The 20,492-nt window shown below is 37.6% G+C and overlaps 1 protein-coding gene across 1 annotated transcript in view; it reads left to right on the top strand.

Moving 5' to 3' along the window:
- The window catches only part of LOC148351035 (ephrin-A5b-like), a 138,524-nt gene extending 123,163 nt beyond the window's left edge, over positions 1–15,361 (top strand). The window contains exons 4-6 of the mRNA XM_088355612.1: positions 2,971–3,036; positions 3,121–3,201; positions 9,590–15,361. Of these exons, the coding sequence (XP_088211738.1) occupies positions 2,971–3,036; positions 3,121–3,201; positions 9,590–9,714 (272 nt within the window). The 3' untranslated portion in view covers positions 9,715–15,361. The remainder of the gene's footprint in view (positions 1–2,970; positions 3,037–3,120; positions 3,202–9,589) is intronic.
- Positions 15,362–20,492: the final 5,131 nt, after the last annotated feature.

Raw genomic sequence — 20,492 nt, 5'->3', positions numbered from 1 at the left:
GGGATAACAAAGACAAGCACACATTTACTACTGCAGCGGAAAAAACACAAATGAGGGCTGCGTTGTGTAAAATGTAATCTTTCTAGACAACAGTGCCAGGCCAACCAATGGTAAAAAGTATTGCCAGATTGCAACACAGACATTTCTATTGTGTTGTTGTCATTGATGGTTGCTGCAATAATTGACCAAATTGCATTCTCTTATTATCGTTTCTCAAGGATTAAAGGAAACTTCAGTGACTTGGCCTTGAGGCCGATGATACGAAAAGCAACTGTTGCTTTTTTTGATTTATAATTTTCCCTGCTGTTCATTTCATATATCTGTATATAGGACTCAATTTGTGGGTCAAGTCGAGAGAAAAATAACAAATTTGTATTCATTTGACATAAGATGAAGCTCACTTCGAGGGAGCTGACATGATTGTTGGCCATTTTGCTGCTACGGGTACCCACAAAAACTGTTTTGGTATTTTTTCACTTTGTTTTTTCTTACATGTTTTAATTGCCTTTTCTTTTTTTCTTTAAAAAAAAAAAAATGTTTTCTTCTTTTTTTTCCTTAACTTATTTTTCCTTTTTTTGGGGATTTGATTTGATTTGATCCTTTTTTCTTTTCCTCATCTATTGTTTTCTCTCTATTCTTTTCATTCCTTTTGTTTTTAATTTTGTATTCTTCCTTTTACTTTCTCTTTTTCCATTTTTTCTTTACATCTTTTTTCTTGTGGTTTTCTGTCTCTTTTTTTTCATTTTTTGTTGTTGTTCCCCTTGTGCTTTTTTGCGTTTATTTTCCAGGATGACCTTCTGTTTCCTCAATGCTCTAACATGCGACCCCACTAACATTAAAAACTGTGATAATGAGATCAAATCAAATGCCTTTTCGTATGTCATCCAAATCACTAGTGGTTTAGTGGTAAGGATTCAGTAATTTCACTGCCAGGTTCGATTTCTGTTGCATGCAATATTTTCCGATCGCATTCAGCAATTATTTTTCTGATCAATCATTGCATAAATAAAGTCATATACTACAGTAAAACCTTGTGTGTAACACACACCCAAACTTTGAAAGTTTTTTTAGGTTAAAAAAATGTGCGTTTTACTCAAATAAATGAGGTACTTGTTGCGTATTTGAAGGTGAGCGTAACGAAATGAGGAAGGCATATGTCATTGAGTCGCTTCATGGGAATGCGTGTGAAGTCTTTTGCACCAGGACGAGGGAAGGAAGTTGAGAAACAGAGATAAAGCTCCTCAGGGCTTAAATATTTTGAAGGAGATAAAGTTGAATTCCTTCCCCTGAAATAACATCGACCTTGTCAGCTTTTTTCATGACTTGACAAAGTCTATCATTGCCGTTTATTGAAAAAAAGATATTTTAGAAAAATGCAAAACAGATGTTTAATGAAAAAGATGTACATAGTACTCAATTGGAAGTCAGCACAAATGTTTATTTTACCTTAAAAGGACAGTGTGTAATATTTAGTTGTTCCTAGTGGTGCAAAAGACATTGATTCTAATAATAGGCAAAATTACATGAGATATCATGTCAATGTTTATTTTTATAAATAAGCATAGGTTGAGAAATCTGTTTATCTGTCACGATTGACATGACGCCTAATTGGCCCCGCCCGTGTGGCGCCAGCTGCCGCTCGTTGACGGATTGGCTTTCCGTCTATTTAAACTCAATGCTCTCACTCTTCCTTGGTCAGTCCGTCAACGAACCTCTGCCCCGCAAGAGGTGGGTTTTGACCCGGTCCTGTTTCCTGTTGGCATTTCCTGTTCGGTATGGTTCCCGTTTATTTTGTCCTGTTTAATATCGGTTTCCAGATTCGTTCCTGTCTACTTTGTCCTGTTTAGTTTCAATATCCTGTTTTGATATTAATCCTCTCTTTCCCATTTTTCAATATCGGTTTCCAGTTTTGTTCCCGTCTAGTTTGTCCTGTTTAATTTTAATATCCTGTTTTGATATCAATCCTGTCCGTCCTGTACGATATCTGCTCGGGCAATTGGTAGCGATCTCGTCGGCCTCTGGCTTTCTATCATCCCACGCCAGACCGCTGCCTAACATGCATGACTCACGTAAAATAAAAGGCTTGTGTGAGAAACATCACGCATTTGGGTGCTGATCCTGTTCTGATTCTTGACAATATGTTTTACATACCTAGTTGTCGCCACCACTTTTGTCTGGCATCTTGCTGCTATGCTTTGCTCATGTGGCACTGTTTTTTATTCGCATTATACAAACTATTGCATGGATTTGCTCCCTCATATCTTTCATATTTATTTTCCTTCTATGTTTTGGTCTGGAGCTTTCGCTCTGAAAATACTAGTCTGCTAGTGATCCCAAGAGCCAAGAAGAGAACCATTGGTTAGAGAACATTCTCCGTTCGGGCCCCGGTGCTGTGGAATGCTCTGCGCTCTGAGATTCTGCAACCTCAGTCGAACTGTTTAAATCTAGGCTTAAAACACACGTATATTCTATAGCATATGAATAACCTATATTTTATGTTGACAATATCAATGTGTATTATTTATCATTGCAACATCCATTGCAGCCTGCTCATTCTGGAAGTGGGATTACCTCATTTGCCGTCCCTTCTTGAGGTTTCTTCATTTTTCTCATTTTGAGGTTTTTGAGTATTTCCTTGCCCTCATGCAGGTTTTAGATCAGGGGTAGTGTAATAATAGTCTGTAGTTTGCCATATTATGGGGTCTGTGCAGCCCTTTGAGACTCCTTGTGATTGGGGGTATAGAAAAAACATGACAGCTGAATTTTAAGTCGATATATTTTTAGTCAAAAAGTGTGCTTTGGCTCGAGAATGGTATTAAACACTGCCTTATTTGACTTAATTTATTTGCAAGATGCTTTTTCATCAAAGTTGTTCAAAAACTGGTAATGTTCCAGTAATTTGTATGTGTTATTACTAATTTATTATTTCTGATTATTATTGTTTTAATTATCTATTTTTTCCCCCTTTAGCTTCCCTCACTGACGCCAAAGGAAGAAGGAGCTGCCTCCGACTGAAGGTCTTTGTTCGGCCCCAAAGTAAGTTTTGTATTGTTGGAGCTGCAGATGAGTGACGTGGGATTTTGGGTAATCACGCATCTTCTGTTCTCTTTGTGTTCCAAGACAATTGCGTGCGAAATTCCGGCAGCGTACAGGAAGGGATCGACTTTGACGAAAACAGTCACAACAGCCTCGAACCCAGAGGTTGGTGCGATTGTGTAGAAATGTGGTTTTGATCAAGTAATTTCATTAAAATTCAGATCACGCTTTTTACAGTACTGTACAATGAACACGTCTTGTATTTTTAAGACAAAACAAAAATGAAATCATTTACTTTCATTTTTAATTCACCATGAATAAGGATAAAGTAGTAAAGTATGAACTAGCAATTTTCTTCAAAACTTTGGAGTGGCTTAGAAATGTCCTCATTTTTTTAGGAAAAGCACTACTTTTTTTCAATGAAGATAACATTAAACTAACGTGTTATCTGGAGTAAAAGTCACACCCGAAAACAAAAAATTACCAGAAATTCACAGGTTCGCTTTATAATCCAGTGTGCCTTATACATCAGAACAAAGGTCAACCAAATTGTGAATGCATATTCGCAATGAAATGTTATCACTCACAGTAACCATTGATGAATTAATCTATCTTAGTGGTTTAATAATGGTAAATTACTTAACACAACATTAACTGTTTTAATTTTCTGTTATATTTTCAATGCAATCCGAATTCTTACAGCAGTTTTAATCCATGTTATTTATAATCAAGATTTACGGGAGACTGGTTTTGCATGTGTACTTTATCACCAGGTGCACCTTACAATGTACAGCATATAAAAAATGTTTCCAAAAAGTCAAATTTTCATAAGCACGCCTTATAATTCGGTGCGCCATATAGTCCGAAACATGCGTTAATCAGAAATACACCCCAAAAATTGTTAACATAGTAACTGACTATTTCAGATGCAGATATCTGGTTTCTTAACACAATATATACTTAGGTTTATATAACCACATATCCAGCAGCCAGCACTACAGTTTTCTAATACTACATTGTGTTTGCTAAATGTGTTAGATGGCTAAAAAATGCGTATGTTAGCATAGCTGAAAAAGTGACTTTCCTTTGAGCTAGTGGAGTAAATGGAGCATCACAAACTGTCCAAAAAAAGATAACTTTTTATGTGAAACTCGACAGTTTGTTCTAAGAAATGAAGGCTAATCCGTGCGAAAAATGAGCAAGAAACTGAATTTCTCCTACAACGGTGTGTACTACTCCCTTCAGAGAACACCACAGAGTAGGAAGAGAAGAGGCCCCACTGCAAAACCAGAGGAAAAGTATATTCGAATTTCTAGTATGAGAAATAGACTCCTTACGGGTCCTCAACTAGCAGATTGCTTAAATAGTACCAACAAAAAACAACATCAACAACTACAGTGTAATAATGACTCCAAGATGCTGGCCTTCAAGGTAGAGTGGCAGAAAAAAGGCCATATCTGAGACTGGCCAACAAAAAGAATAGATTAATATGGACAAAAGAATACCCTTTTATTTTTTTGGGGGGGTAACTTTTCATTTCTCACACACATTTTGACAGAGGTTTGATTCCTCCATCATACAGCAAAACAAACAAAAAGATATACAATTGACATACTCTTAAATAACGAAAGAAACAACAACAAAAAATGTTAGTAAAATAAATAAAATAAAAAGTGAGGTGTTTAGACATCAAGTAAAAATTGTGTAATAAGCTTCCATCTTTTCTCGAATTGATCGAGTTTCAATTGAAGTCTTGCAATGATTTTTTCTATAATGTACATTTGCTTTAATTTGTCTCTCCATTGTTTTATGTCAGGAGGTTGTGGTTTCAGCCAGGACACTGTGATCATTTTCTTTGCTACCAGATGCATAACCTTTAGTATATATTTATGTTGACTAGTCAATAATTCTTCTGGCAAAATTCCCTAATACATAGGTCACACAGGTCCAACCGCAACTCCCAACCGATACCCTTTTAATTAAAAAAAAGTGTGACTTTCTTATGGAAAACACAAGGTCTGGATGACCCCAAACCTTTGTACAATATTAGATTAATAATAATAATGATGATAATAATAACAAAAAATAATTATATTACTTTGATTATGATTATGACCACAGGATGGAAATACAATCCCTGTGCTGACACATAAGTGAGAGAGTGTGTGTTATATTAATGGTTACTGGTGAAATGGTGGATGGCTAAGTTGTAATTTGGACTCTTCATCAGTAGCGTCACTCTGGGTCACTGGGCGTTCCGGCCACAACACCAAACGCCCTAACCAGGGGTGGCCAGCCACAGGGTGATTAGCCCTAGAGCTCGCGTCAGTCCTAATCCTTTATGAGAGTTGCTTTGTTGGAAAGCACATTTCGCACAAGTATAGTGTAAATCTTTTGAGCATTTTAAAGCATTATTTAGCGCCCCCTAGTGGTTGCGAAGTACTTCATTTATTCACCCAAAAAAATGGAAATGTTAAAAAGTAAGCAAAAATCCCTGAACCATCATATGAATGTCCATTATTTTAAATAGCCGTAGGTCGAGAAATATTACATTTATTTGACATAAAAATTCTTGACAAAATTGAATGACATTTTGTTGCTAAGGTACCCGGAAAAAAAAATTGCGATACATTAGGCAAAAAAAAAAACAGTCTTGGCAATACAACTGTAACTGCCGATGAGCTCCTATGACACACTATTCCCCCTGTGGCAGTGACTGCCTTTGTCTTTTATGCTGACAACCAGTCTGGCACATGAACTCATGCTGTGACTCGCAACACTTCCTATGATTCCACAACGTTTGTGATATTTTAGTTACAACGACATTCAATACTGTAAAACAAAGGTCTCCATCTCCTTTTTTTTTGGGAAGATCATTTTATTTTAATGTTATTGCAGGTAATAGGGACCAAAATCCCCCGCAAAAAGTGAAAATGTGCCAAGTATTGCCGCACCTTCATAAAAGCCCCTAAGGGTCAAACTTAACTCAAGATGACGTTGTCACTGACTGAGTGTATATGACTGTAACAACAAATATGGCGGATTTTAGAGTAACAAAGCGATTTAAAGAGCGGCTGGCTAGCTGCTCACTAGCATCGGGTATCCTTAAATTTAGCCAGGTTTCTGCGATTAAAGTACAACTGTCTCAAATGTAGTTGTTTCCCACAAGTTGTACCTCCAGGTCATCTATTTCATGGGTAATGTTTCTGGCTTTAGTGAGATACAAGCTCGGAAGGTTGGTGGTTGAGAGAGTTCTTAGCCTAGCTGTAGCAGTAGGCCGGACCTGGAGCCTTGCTTTTGCCTCTCTCCAGGCGCCGCGTCAGTTGCTTCCCGAACCCGATAATAATCCATGGAGCACCTGCTTGTTTTGATCATTTATATGCCCTCTTCTGACTCTCCTAAGAGTCCGATTTAATCGGTGAACTTTTTTTCAATGTAACAAGCTGCTAAAAGCTAGCGAGTTTTGATAGCCACTTGTGCTCCTGGCCCGCTGTTTGACTGACAGCATACACTAGCCTATTACGGTCATGCCCACCCAACACACAAATGAATCCCTAAACTGCAACTGTGATAGCATTTGCTGTGTGCTATCTGCTCAGAACACTACGCATCATACGGTGACAATAATGCCTATAAAGACAATTCAATTCAAAATCCGCAAAGCAGTGAACCAGCGATGACCGTAGTACAAAGTAACAAGGGTCTCTATATTTTTTAATTGTAAAATAGTTTCTTGTTTTTGCAGAATTCCAAAATCAATACTTTTTGTCCTATTATTTTTCTTCTTTTTTTTTCTCTTTACATTTTTCTTGTTTTTTTTTCTTTCTCCTTTTTTCCTTCCTTTTTTAAATGTATTGTCTTCGTCTTCATCTTCTTATTAAAGGTAATAAGGTGCGGTCTGATCATTTTGAGTCTCCGTAGTCTGTAATCGTCCTTGTACTTTTTAGCACTGGTTTTGGGTGTCACCACACCATCCAGTGACATTAAGAGTTTAAATAATACACACTGTCGTTTTAATAAAGCATGGTAGCTGCACATTCAAGTGTATCGTACTCAAGGCCACATTAAAATTATGTAAATACCATGGCGACATTTTTCTGTAGTTTCTTATTGTATGGAATATTCATCAGAAAACAGAACAACACACCAAAAACCAAATGTTAAGAAAAAAAATCACACTTCCTCTTCCTTTTGAGGTTACAACACATTTTATAAAATGTTGTGCCTAAAATGTGACATTGTCACGACCAAGCCCACAGGGTAGACCCAAAGAGAGCAATGTGTGGCCAAGGTCAGAAACGAGTCATAAGCCAGTGCGGGAGAGTAGACGTAGTCGGGATAAAGAATGGGTTGTAGCCGGAACGGGAGAGCAGACGTGGTAGGGATCAGAAACAGGTCGTGGCCGAAGACAAATAGGAGCAAAAACAAGACAGGCTTGCCTTGAATAAACAGAGGTTCCCAGGCGGACTGACAACAAGGGATTGACAAGACCGGGGATTAACTAGGGACAGGGAGCCAATCAGAGCCCGCAGCGGTTGGCGCCAAAAGAGCGGGCACAGGTGATTCACATTGGTAATCATGACAGACATATTATATTTTTTGCTTTAATTTTCGCCATATTCAATCAAATTTCATGACATGTACCAGATTAATGCATTGTATCAGAAAACACTTAAAATAAAATTAACCAATTATTATTAAATTTTATCCTAGCCTGGACCCTATGCAAAATTTTAGACCCTAATGTTGCCCGAAATTCAAATAGTTTGCCCACCCCTGGCATAGAGCTTTAAAACAAGCATACACCCCAAGCAAAAACATCTGTGGGGTCTGCGGTTTTTGAGGGATTTTAAAACCTCTAAATACGATACATAAAGGAGAGCAATTACTTCACATAGTTTATATTAAGTACTTCCCCCGAAGGGAAGCAGTCAACCAATAAATCTTGCAAGCCGCTCGTTACAACAAAATTAGAACGCTTGCTTATAATCATAACTACATTTTGTTCTATTTATTTTAAGGTTCACTAAAATAATATTAACAAACACCAATAAGAAGAAGAAACACCAGCCGTTGTTATTATTGGCTGATCATTTTACGTTTTTTGCCCTACTTTACAATTACCTTTTTCTGGACTTTCTTTGCAATATACATTGACCGATCAAAAGTTTGGGGTCACCCAGACAATAGTATGTTTTACATGAAAAGTCACTTTTTGTTTTTAATTAATACAACAAGATGCAAAATAAATAAATAAATACTCTTTTTCTGAGAATACTATTTATATAATACATAACAGGTGCAAAACAGGAGGTTTAACAGTATTGTATATCCAGGACTATAGAACGCACCTAACCAACCCAAAAATGGCCAGAAATTTAAAAGTGTGCCTTAAAATCTCGTGCACATTCTATACCCTATAAAACGTTAGACAAATATGGAATTGCATAGTTTCAATTGGATTATACTGCATACAATAACTGTTCTGCCTTTAAGAAATATATACAGTGGTGTTCAAGTGCCCTCTTGTGGTTAGCATGGTCACTGCAAATCCTCTTTTGTTGTCGCTTCTGGCAATAATTTTCCTTATGTATGAAACGCAATGTTATTACTTGAGTAAAGATTTTTGCTCGTGGTGACAAATTTATATATCTAATTAGCAAGCTAAAAGGACTTTTTTGTTCTTGGTTTTTAGTTTTTTTGTTGTTTGACTGGGACCTTAAAAGGATAATGGTTGAGGCTATTGTCTGAATAAACAGCAACTAAAGAAAGTGGTTCTGTAGTCTGGAATTTACAACACTTTTAGAACATTTTTTCGACCATATTCATTCATGTGTAACGCACACTTGTGTATAACGGCGAACCCTAATTTAAAATATGTATAAAAAAAAATTCACGTGTTCTTAGCTAGAACTAAGCGCTGTTACTGACAAACATTGTTAAATACTTGCCACAATGATAAAATTGTTTATTGACAATATGAACAATGAGCACAATAACAGCATAAAATTTATAATTTATTTATTTAATGTCATTCAAAGTCAGATTCATCATCACATCCACCAAAGATTTCTTCCCCTTGTCATGCTTTCATGTGTTTATTTTCATCTTTCAGGATTACTTTGTTTCCTTCATTCTCTAACATTTGTCTTTGGTACTGTGATTAAAAATAGTATTATACTGAGATAAAATCTAAAGCTGTTTTGTATGTTTATTTATATCACCAGTGGTCTATTAGTTAGGATTTGGTGTTTGTTCGATTTCCTTTGCATTTAATGTTTTGCGATTTTGGTCAGCAATTATTTTTCGACTGATCAATAATTACACAAATACCGTAAAACATTACGTATAACGTGCATCCAAACTCAACTATATTTTTAGTAAAATATTTGCATTATACACGAATATTAACGGTATTATTGTTTGGCGGGCGGGTTTTAAGAGCGTTCCAGACAGTAATTTGCCTATGCCAGCTCTAAGATCTCATTACTTAAGACTCTATCATGATTAATTTTTTATATTTAACGATTATTTTCTCCTCTTTCGCCTTCAGATGACATCAGTCACGAGTCACCGGAGCCTTCCAGGACAGACGTGAACTCTGTCTCCCGCTGCCATTGGTCCATGCTCCTGCTTAGCTCCGCCCTCATCTTCTTGGCAGCCATCTTGTCTTTATAGCGCTCATTCTGAGGAAACTCACAGGAATTGACTGTCTGTCCTAATTGGACCACAGGATGCCCTGTCCTGCAACCCGTCCCCTTTTTATTGAGCACTTTTTTATTACGTGAAAAAAACAAGAACAACACTGAGAATCTCTTTTCGTAAAGAGAAAGGGACCACGAAAAACGTTGTTTTGCCAGCTTAGGTGATGGGTATTCGTGGCTCGGGATTTATTTGTGTTGACGCAAACACACACACTGCAGTGTTCACATTTGTTTCGGAGGTTTAAATGGGGAAGAAGAAAGGACTTTTGGGCTGGTTTGGATCAGGGCCTGGGGGAAGAGTCAAGCCACTCACAATTGAAACCTTCCTCAGGTTCCAAAACTCATTGGTTGAGAGACTGTGAAGGAGCCACTGTTGCAAATATCGTATTTTCCGCACTATAAGGAACACCGGATTATAATGCGCACCCCCCCCAAAAAGAATTCTCTCATATTTTTTATTAATAAGGCACACCGCATGGAATATTGAATACATATGAAAAGGCATTAGAGGTCATCTTATTTTTAATCACAATGCCAGAAACACTGATTTGCACAGTGCATTCGTATAGATCAGGGGTCGGGAACCTTTTTGACTGAGAGAGCCATAAAAGCTCAATTTTTGGAAATTTGTTTCAGTGAGAGCCATATAATATGTTTTAAGACTGAATTCAATTAAATGTGAGCATAAAAAGCTTCTTAATTTATTATTTTAAATAATGTTGTTATAATACTCACCATTAATGCGACTTCTGGTGCTACATGGATTTGCTGATGGTTTTGTAGTTTTGTTGGTACTTGGTGAGTTTAAGCTTCATGCAGGCATTGAGGCTTTCATCCGTTAAACGTGATGGTAGGTTGGACTTGGATGTTTTTGAGATGTGAAAATGACTGCTCACATGAATACGTCGATCCAAACATTGTCAATACACCAATACTCACACGCCTCAATGTGTGGTATGTGACTGGAAGCGCAGTCCAAGTTTTGAGAATCAGCTCGTCTTCGGGTTGAAGTTTGTCCTATTCTGTCCGCATGTACTTGCTCGCCAACTCCGCTTTCTGTCGTGCAGTTCTTTCCAACTCTTCAATCAGTGATTTTAACTTGTTCATCCACATCTTCAATGCAAAGGCAGCATGGCGTGTGTCGAAGTGCCGCTTTACATTCAACCGTTTCATCGATACAATTTTGTCATTGCAAATTAGGCATACCTCTCCACAAAGGCAAATTCTTCGGTCCATTCGTCCTGAAATACAATATTCATCATCTTTTTTTTCGTTTCGCCATCTTCTCTGTCGAAGGGTTAGCTTTGAGCTAATGACCAACAGCCAAGTGCCAAGGGACGCAAAAGGGGGCGTGTACCTGTGCCCCCAGCAACGGCCCAGTATTGGCCAACGTAGGGTATTATCATCCAATTAAAATAATAGACAATTGCTCATGCAACCGGAACTCTGCACAAGACACGAGCAGTAGAAAATCGATGGATGGATTTAAACAAAAGATAATTTTTTTTTAAACCCCAACCTCAGATTTGCGAGCCATTATATTATCATCAAAAGAGACACATCTGGCTCGCGAGCCATAGGTTCCCGACCCCTGGTATAGATTAAACAGTCTCTCTTCACTTCTGTGTCACCTGTGCGCCAATAACAGGTTTAAAATATGTACATCTGTAAAAGAGCTAGTCTGGTATTTCTTTGAAAGACCATCTGTTTTCTGTTTATGTATTTTGCAACATTATTGACGCACAGGTAAAAAAGTGGAGACTGTTTAACCTAGTAGTTCTTAACCTTGTTGCAGTTACCGAACCGTACCAATTTTTTAGGTGCATACACCGAACCCAACTTTTGTGTAAAGTAAAATATAACGTTTTTTTTAATTCATTAAAATGGTTTACCTACTGGTGCACAAAATAAACCGTGAAGAACAAAACTAGCATAGTACATGAACTCACAATAGATAAACTGCAAATCAGTGTGACTTCTGCTATTGCCTTTGAGAGAACAGGTCAGGTATGCAAGGCTTCACCTTGGCAAGTGCTACTCTCATGTCATTTTCACAGCAAAATTTGTTCCTTTTTATTGTTTTCATGTAGAACATCCTCAAAAGAGAGTGCTTGCAAAGATATGTTGTAAGAAATGGTATAGAAAACTCCAGGTTTTTCTTGAGAATAACTGGATACCTTTCCATTGGTTGACATCAGAACGTTTAAAGCGTTGTCTTTTAAACCTGGTTCTGCTAATTTTCAATGATTTTTTCATGGTATTCATCATTTTGGCTTTTGCTGCTTATCATCAAACGTGAATGGCCGTCTCACCCATTCTGGATATGCTGCCCGTGCTGAGAAGTATCCATCGATAGACTTGGCAAGTTTGTTTAGGTGTGTGCCAGATGCGTGTGTCAGTTCCACGGATACAGAAAAAAATCACAAATTCCAGACGCATCGTTGACCTTACACAATTGTCAAGAAGGGGAAATTTTGCAAAGTTATATCGAACATATCTGTTTGACCACTTTGGTGGTAGAGGCTCCGCCGAACCCTTGAAACTAACTCACCGAACCCATAGGGTTTAATCGAACACAGGTCGAGAACCACTGGTTTTAACCTGTCTGAATGCACTTTGCAAAGCAGTGTTTCTGGCATTGTGAGTAAAAATTCTGTGATATTGAGATACACTCTAATGCTTTTTCAAATGCCATCCAAACCACTGGAAGTCTAGTGATAAACTGTTGGCGCCATCACCACGGCGATCCGGGTACGAATCCCGTTGCATACAATGTATTGCGATTTGGGCCTGCTATTACAGATGTTTTTTGCAAAACCTCACCGAGTTAAAAGGCACACTTTTGACTTTCTGGCCAATTTGGGGAAGTTAGGTGCGCCTTATTTTCCGTAAAATATGGTATATAAAGAACATTTAAAGGAGCACTCATCTTTAGTGAAGCAATTTAGTGTTTTTTTTTTAATTTTCCATTTTAATACATTACAAGTGTAGCGGTCAACATGGGTGTACAGTAAAACAATGAAATGTTGGAAACTTTTTTTTATGTCAACATACATTTTATTTATTGTGATTTCTGGTTTGGTCAGCCTGTAGCTCTGATAAAAAAAGGCAATAAATAGAATTTAGAGTTGGGGTTGGTTTCTTAACACATATTTCAAATCATCCAATAATAGTTTGTGCATTTGTTTGAATCTGAATGTTTTTAGTGGTGTTAGCAAAGTCCTGGAATAAGGAAAAAAATGAACTTTGATGTGTTATCAGGGTGTAAACATGTGGAAAATGTGTTGAAATATTTTTAATGAATGTCACAGTTCTTGCATTTTATTTCTCTTGTGTATCACTGACATTACAACACAATAATTGTAAATAGTGGCACATGTCCTATAAAGTTCAGGGATGGTAATTACATAGATAGCAATGGTGAGGTGAGTCTTTGACATATTAAGCGGCACAGATTTTGCGAAAAAACTTTACAATGTAGTGCAGTCCATCAATCACTCGTTTGTTTCCCTAAATCCTAATTGTTACCTTGCTAATTTGGCATATAATACTATAATGCATTAAACTTTATATGAACTCCACTGCATTCATGCACGCACATGGTTATTACTGTTCTGAAATATTAACCACACAGTATTGGAAAACAAAGAAAATTGTTATCTTGTGGTAAACAACAGAAATCCAACTACCTTCAAAATAAGTGTGTCTAAAAAATGGTTTGAGGTCTATTCGTGGTCCAGGCTCTCGCAAACCCCGGGGTATATTAACAAACAATAAAACATGTCTCTGAGGAAAGAAGAGGTTACAACTGCCAAATTTAATAACAAAATTAAAAAAAATAACCTAGCAGTTTCTGCTCCAAAAAGCTAAATAAAAAAACTAGAAAAATATTGTCAAAGGAGAGCAAAAATAATGATAAACTTTTGCATCCAGCAAAAAACAAATGTTATTTTTATACTTATAAATGAATTATATATCTTCTAAAATTTATGAAATAAAGTAATTACCGTATATTCTGCAAAATTGTCGCAAAACACAAAAAGCATTCCCTTCAAACAAAATGATTTTCTTTCAAAATTTTTACTTTTATTTTTTCTTAGTTTACAATTAGTTTCTCACTAGTTATAACATTGAGTGTAACTAAAACAGTTTTTTTATGATACATTCATTAAAAAAATTGCCCGATCACCAAATATTTTTTATTTGATGTTAAACAGCAAAATTACATTTTAGAGGGTGCCTAGCCAAATCTTGAGCGATATTTGATACCAATACTACATTTCGATACGATTAAAAAACAAAATTCCCTCTGCAAAAATATCTTAAAAAGCCAACAATGTCAATATTGCATTTATTTGATGGCAATTTTTAATTACTTTCATTTCGGGGTTTTTTTATGGCCACTGAAATGCTGCTGACACTGGTATTGGCTAATATTCAACTACCGATACTACCCATCCCATGCTGGATTGAAGGCTTTGAGTGAAATAAATACAGCCGGGTAATGTCAATGTGGCCAATGTGGCTTTTAATCTTTTTCTTGGACACAACTTGCACATTCTTTGTCATGCCATGGAGAGAAAGCTATTTTGCCCTGTCCATTTTCATCTGGTCAAATGTTGTTTCACTTAGAGTAAAAGATAAATACAAATAGATTGTGAAAAAAACAGAAGTAACACCACACAGAGTCAGAGCTTGTTTGTATAGAAAAACCTTTTATGTGAGTGAGTTTCTCACTGAGCATTACAAAAGCCAGAAAATATAAAATTTACTTTCCCTTTGTTTCTGTCAGAATTTCCTATTTAATCTTCAAGTGCTGTTAACACGTCTCCATGCATGTTTAAGTTTGATGTTTTTAACACCTCATTCGCCAACTTCTTTGCATTTGCATTGCATGATCTCAAATTGACTTTAGTATCATCCAGTCTTTGTCTTTTGTGGGTGTTTTTTAGGGGAACTTTCGTTCCTCACATCTACCAACAACTTCTAATTTAAACTTCTACTCACCGTAATGATTTTCAACTCCGGCCGTTTGACTATGAGAAAAACAGTTCCCTGGATACTGTGTATCCAAAGATGAGTCTGTTCTAACACACAGCTTCGATAATTTGTTCAACTCCTCTTGACGGGATCATTACGAAAATATTTGCTATAAGAAAACACTACCATTTTATACGTATTTTCTATATAACATACACACAACAAACCTGACATGTGAATTTGTGCAAATGTGGAACTCATATATCAACATGCAGTCAAGAATCACGAAAAAAAGGCCTTAATGAAGACCAGATGGATCTTAAAGAGCCCAAAAAAATCTGTTAGTTTGAAATGGGATCTTCATTGAATGCAGGTCTCGGATTAAAGTTGATCTAGGTGGTTCTAGCTCGCTGTGACATTGTTTCAAAAGTTACTTTGAAAGCCTTTTTTTTTATTATAAGAAATGTGCAATCATGTCACTATTTCTGGTTTATCATCCTCTTTACCTGTGCAGTCCTTTGCTTGATTTTTTTTTTCTACAGAAAGGGTGTTTATTTGTAAATACACGTGTTGAAGCAGCTATGACTAATGAAAACAATCATGGAAAAAAAGATGTAATAAATATTTCTTTGTCATTGTAAGCACAATGTGTGATTTTTGTCTTTCATTGTGTTAGGGTTAGGGGCAGTAGACCTAAGCACAGACACATGAGCTGAATAACAAGAGTTGATTGGGGGAAAGGTAAAAAACAAAGTGCGCATTGCAAGGAAGGGAAAAAAAGGATACACAGAAAACACAGTCCCGGGAAAACCCACGGCAGGCATAATACAGAAAAGACAGGTATCAAGGGGTGAGAAGCATATACAGACAGGAACATCAAAATGGCAAGCACAAATATGACAGCTTCTGCTCTTTGCACCTAAGTTCCCCTCTCCTGATTGGTGTGATTATTGATCAATACGTGCAGTCTTCCAGTCGGTCTGCCTGATGGCGCCCCCTGGAGAAGAGTGTCATGCTGGATGCTAACATTTTTACTGCAAGAAAAGTAAGCAATGCTTTGACATCTTCTGTTATTGGTACAGACCTTAAATGCCCCTCCCTTCAGTAGTCAGGTGATGTGTAATGATCAAAAAGTATGGGGTCTTCCAGTCTGTCTGCATTTTGGCACCCACTGGAGGAGGGTGGAATGCTGTATGCTCACGCATTTCCTGAAAATTCCGGAAAATCTGGAGCACTTGATCCCAAGATCCAAGAAGAGAACCGCAGGTTCGGGAGCAGTTTTCTATTCGGGCCCCTGTGTTGTGGAATGCTCTGCCCCCTGAAATTCGATCTGCAACCTCAGTGGAACTGTTTAAATCTAGGCTTAAAACACACTTCTATTCTATAGCTTGTGAATGACCTATATTTCCCGTTGACAATATCAGTGTATTTTTTGTTATCGCAACATCCATTGTAGCCAGGTCATCCTGGAAGGAGGATTACCTCATGTGCGGTCCCCTCTCAAGGTTTCTTTATTTTCCTTAGGTTTTTGAGTTTTTCCTTGCCGTCATGTAGGTTTTAGATCAGGGTATGGTGTAATAATAGTCTTTATTTTGCAATAAGCTGTGCTCTGTGCCGCCCTTTGAGACTCCTTGTGATTGAGGGCGATACAAATAAACTTGACTTGAACTGATGATCCGCACCCAATACTTTTGTAATTATAAAAATTTATGCCGCACGTGCCCACATTGTAGGAAAAATCCATTTCCAAAAAAGAGGGGAAAACGTATCAAAAAGCGCGCTGCACATGGAAAGAACGGAGAAAAAGATGTTCACAAAACACAATTCGAGAAAACCCACGACTGGCAAAGTGTAGGGAGTCAAGGATTTATCAAAGACTGATATCAAGGGGTCGAGAAACATACGCAGGCAGGCACATAAAAAAAACAAGCAGCAATACAATTGCTTTTGCTGTTGGCACATTCCTTAAATACTCCTTTCCTAATTAAATAAGGTGTGGTGTCAGTATCCAACGGTATTGTGCTCTCCAGTCTGTCTGGCTGTTGGTGCCTCCCAATACTTTTGTCAAGGACATTTTTTTTTTTTTTTCTTTAAAGCCTCAAGTTGATCACATGTCCATATGTCTTGTCTGAAGGTCTCGCTCCATGAAAACAGCAACCTTCACAAAAGAAAGAGATGCCTTAGTATAGCTTTATTCTCCTCCTGATACGTCCCTGACAAGGCACTGGAGGGATACAGTATGAAGTAGCTTGTTCTGTGTTTGAATGTAATTTCAAGTCATCGCAAGGTCAAATGTGACTTTGACAATGTGTCTTTTTCTACAGCAAGTTGTTGCCATCCCTGAGGCCAGATTGATAAGATGTAATCATGGACCGCACTAAGTGGAAGAACATGTGATTTTTGTGGTCAGCAGAAAAACATGAGAATTGAGAAACCTTATATGGGTCAGTAACTGAGCCGAACCGAACAGTACATAAGTGGTAGTGATGTGCAATGCAGTTTTTGTCTGGTGATTTACGAATAAATGAACCAACATCATATTCATCATCTGATTGTCAGAGCAAGAACGCAATACTTAAACTGTAACGTAAAAAAATATATATTTTATTGAATAACCTTAACATATACATGAAGTATATGCACTGTTTCTTTTGAATGAAAGCATCAATAGAAAGGTAATCATCTCATTATTTAAAAAAAAAAAAAAGTCAATGGAATTAGAATAAAATGACTGCATGCCTTGACTTGTTGTTCACTTACTAATACCATCACTGATTCTATTGTTTGGGGCGAGTCAGAATCGTTGGTCTCACTATCACGCTCTCCCATGAGGCATCTGCAGACGCTCAGCACAGTAATGTGTTACATACTAATTCTAATAACAATTGTTGCATAATGTGAAAATTCAGTTATTTTGAAAAAGAAACTTCCAAAATTGGGAAATGAATGAGAATAAACATTTAAAAGTCTTGATTGCAGCATCATTATGTACTTGCATATCTAAGATACGCTCTAATAAACTCTTCTTTTTTACTTAATCATTTTATATCTATACAAACAAAACACTGTGATGACAGGCATAAAGTCACTCTGTAACCTTCCTCTACCCTTCCCCTTTCTGCCTACCTAATCTGTTTCAGCATTTATAAAAATAAGATGAAAGAAGATGGACACAGTGTAAAAAAATCACAAAGGCTCTTTAAACTCAGGTGGGCATTATAAACACTTACTTAATAGAGAAAATCTTATTTTTAAGGACAACTCGAACAACGCACACCACCTTCAAAACCAAATAAGTACAACAAATGTTAAAATATTTGTATTTTTATTCTCTGAACACTTCCTTCATTATTTACACACATTGGCACTAATGATACTATTTATTTACACGAGGTATGTTCAGTTTGTAATGTTAGAGCGAGGACTCTGTCAGTTTATTGTTGTCATGATTACTCACTGCACTCACCTGTGCCCGCTTGTTTGGCGCCAGCTGCTGCTGGTTACCTGATTGGTTCCCCCTCCTATTCAAGCTCAGTGCTCTCACTCACCCTTTGTCAGTCCGTCAGCGAACCTCTGTTTTCACAAGGCAAGCATTTTTAACTCTGACTCCCGTCGGTCCCGTTTTGTCACCCATTTTCCATTTGTCCGGTCCTGATTTCCCCGTTTATCTCCTGCTACGACACGTTTTTTGACCCCTGCCACGTTCTGATATCTTGTCCCAGCTAACGACCTGTTTTTCCGTCTTACTACGCTACGATTTCCCGCTCCGGGTGATTCACTTCCGCGTTCAGAACACTCTCCGATCCCGTGAGCGCCTTGCTTCCTACATCCAGCGAGCACCGGATCGCTGGCGCTGACTTTCCTCTATATTTCAATAAACTTGTGAGTAACATTACGCATCTGGGTCTTCCTTCTGTTCTGGTCCTGACAATTGTACTTTTCTAATGTTAGATAGTTTTGAAAATGTGCATTCACTTTAAATTTTGTTGAACTCAAGAACATGTTGAGTCTGTGTTAAAATATATGAATTTCTGTATTCCATGATGACAGATGAGGCAAAGCCACACCTGCCTCACTGAGGGTTCATCACTCATGTACAGGCACATTAAAAACTGGAGGTGGTTGATACATGGTGGGATGGGAAGTATCTCAACATTCTTCCATTAATTCACCTTTACCTTTCAAACTTTTAACCTGCAGGAAGGCCAGTGAAGCTCTTAGCTCCGCCCGAATCATTTCTATTACTTTGGCCACCCTCAAGTAAGAATGTTTCATGTTGATTGATGGTGGCTTGTGGGAATGTCTTGACCTGGACTTCCCACTGATAGCCGCTCTCTTGTTATCTGCGTATTTGGCCTGTAGAAAAGATATTTCAGACTGACACTTCCCGTTCGCTGTGCTCCGAGCATTGAGCGAGTGACTCGGTGATTGAAGAGGCTGGATGAGAACCAGTTGTGTTGTCCTGACTTTGACGCATTTTTAGGAAGATTACCAGATTTTTGTGTAATTTTATGTCATAAATCATCAGGGAGTAAATGTCTAATCAGTGTGAGCCATGAGGGGTATGCTTAATTTTAACATGTGCCTTTACTTGTGCATTTAAACTCTCCAGATTAGAGGGGCTAAAGGAAGAAACATGCTCACAGCTGAGGATTTGTCACTCAAAGGTCTTGTGCTATGAAATCAGTTTAAAACTGTAAAGTATGCAGATAATCTCGGGATCTTAATCTGACAAAAGTAATTATGCATTCCTTCATGAGTACTGAATTTTAGCCGGAACAGTGCCTAAAACAATTACCATAAATTCCAGGCTACATAGGCACCTTGATAAAAGCCGCATTCTTAAATTTAAATCTGTATTTGTACGAGCCGCACTGGATTTTAAGCCGCAGGCCATAATAATGAACTTGCAAATGTAAATTGACACCCTTTTCTTTTTAAAAATAAAACTTTCATTTCAGAAGTGGAAATCTATATTTTTAATTGGGTCGCAGCTAGTTATTAAGAGGTAGTATGATGGTTCCTGAAGTCAGACTAGTTGAGAGCCACTGATTTATGGCATGTGTTTTTGGATCGTGTGATCATTCAAGATGGCGAGTACAAAGATGAGTGCATATTTACAACTGGAAAAAAAAAATTGGACCCCGTCACGTGGAATGTGTGCTCTTAATTTCTAAACTAAAGCGCCAGGGCAACCATACTGTGGAGAATAGTGCCAAATTGCGGCACAGGCGTGTCTTTTTGTGTTGTTGTCATTGGTCGTATCTGCAGAACAAGACAACATTGCTTTCTCTTGTTATTGTTCTTTTAGAAACAAGGGAAATCTTAACAACCTGGCATTGATGTCAGTGATACAGAAAGAAAAGTGTAGGTTTTTTTTGATAGTTAACCTCCACTGCTGTTCAGTTTGGATGGTAAAATTGAGGACTTGATTTGTGGGTGAAAAAGTTAAAATATTGTGACCACGTTGTAAATATTGAATTAAATACTGCCAAGCCCCTGTTTTGCTCCTGCTATGTATTAAACAAATAATATTGGCAAAAACATGGACTAAATGTGTCACGGTTGCCATGGTGCCCAATTGGCCCCACCCGTGTGGCGCCAGCTGCAGCTTATTAACAGATTGGCTTTCCGTCTTTTTAAACTCAGTGCGCTCTCTCTTACTTTGTCAGTCCGTCAACGAACCTCTGCTCCACAAGACTTGGGTTTTGACTCGGTCCTGTTTTCCTGTTGGTATACCCAGTCCGGTGTTGTTCCCATTTATTTTTGTCC

This window comes from Urocampus carinirostris, chromosome 16 (genome assembly GCF_059441175.1).
Source record: "Urocampus carinirostris isolate Australia breed hairy pipefish chromosome 16, RoL_Ucar_1.0, whole genome shotgun sequence".
Lineage (NCBI taxonomy): Eukaryota > Metazoa > Chordata > Actinopteri > Syngnathiformes > Syngnathidae > Urocampus > Urocampus carinirostris.
This window is presented reverse-complemented; position numbering and strand designations above follow the sequence as displayed.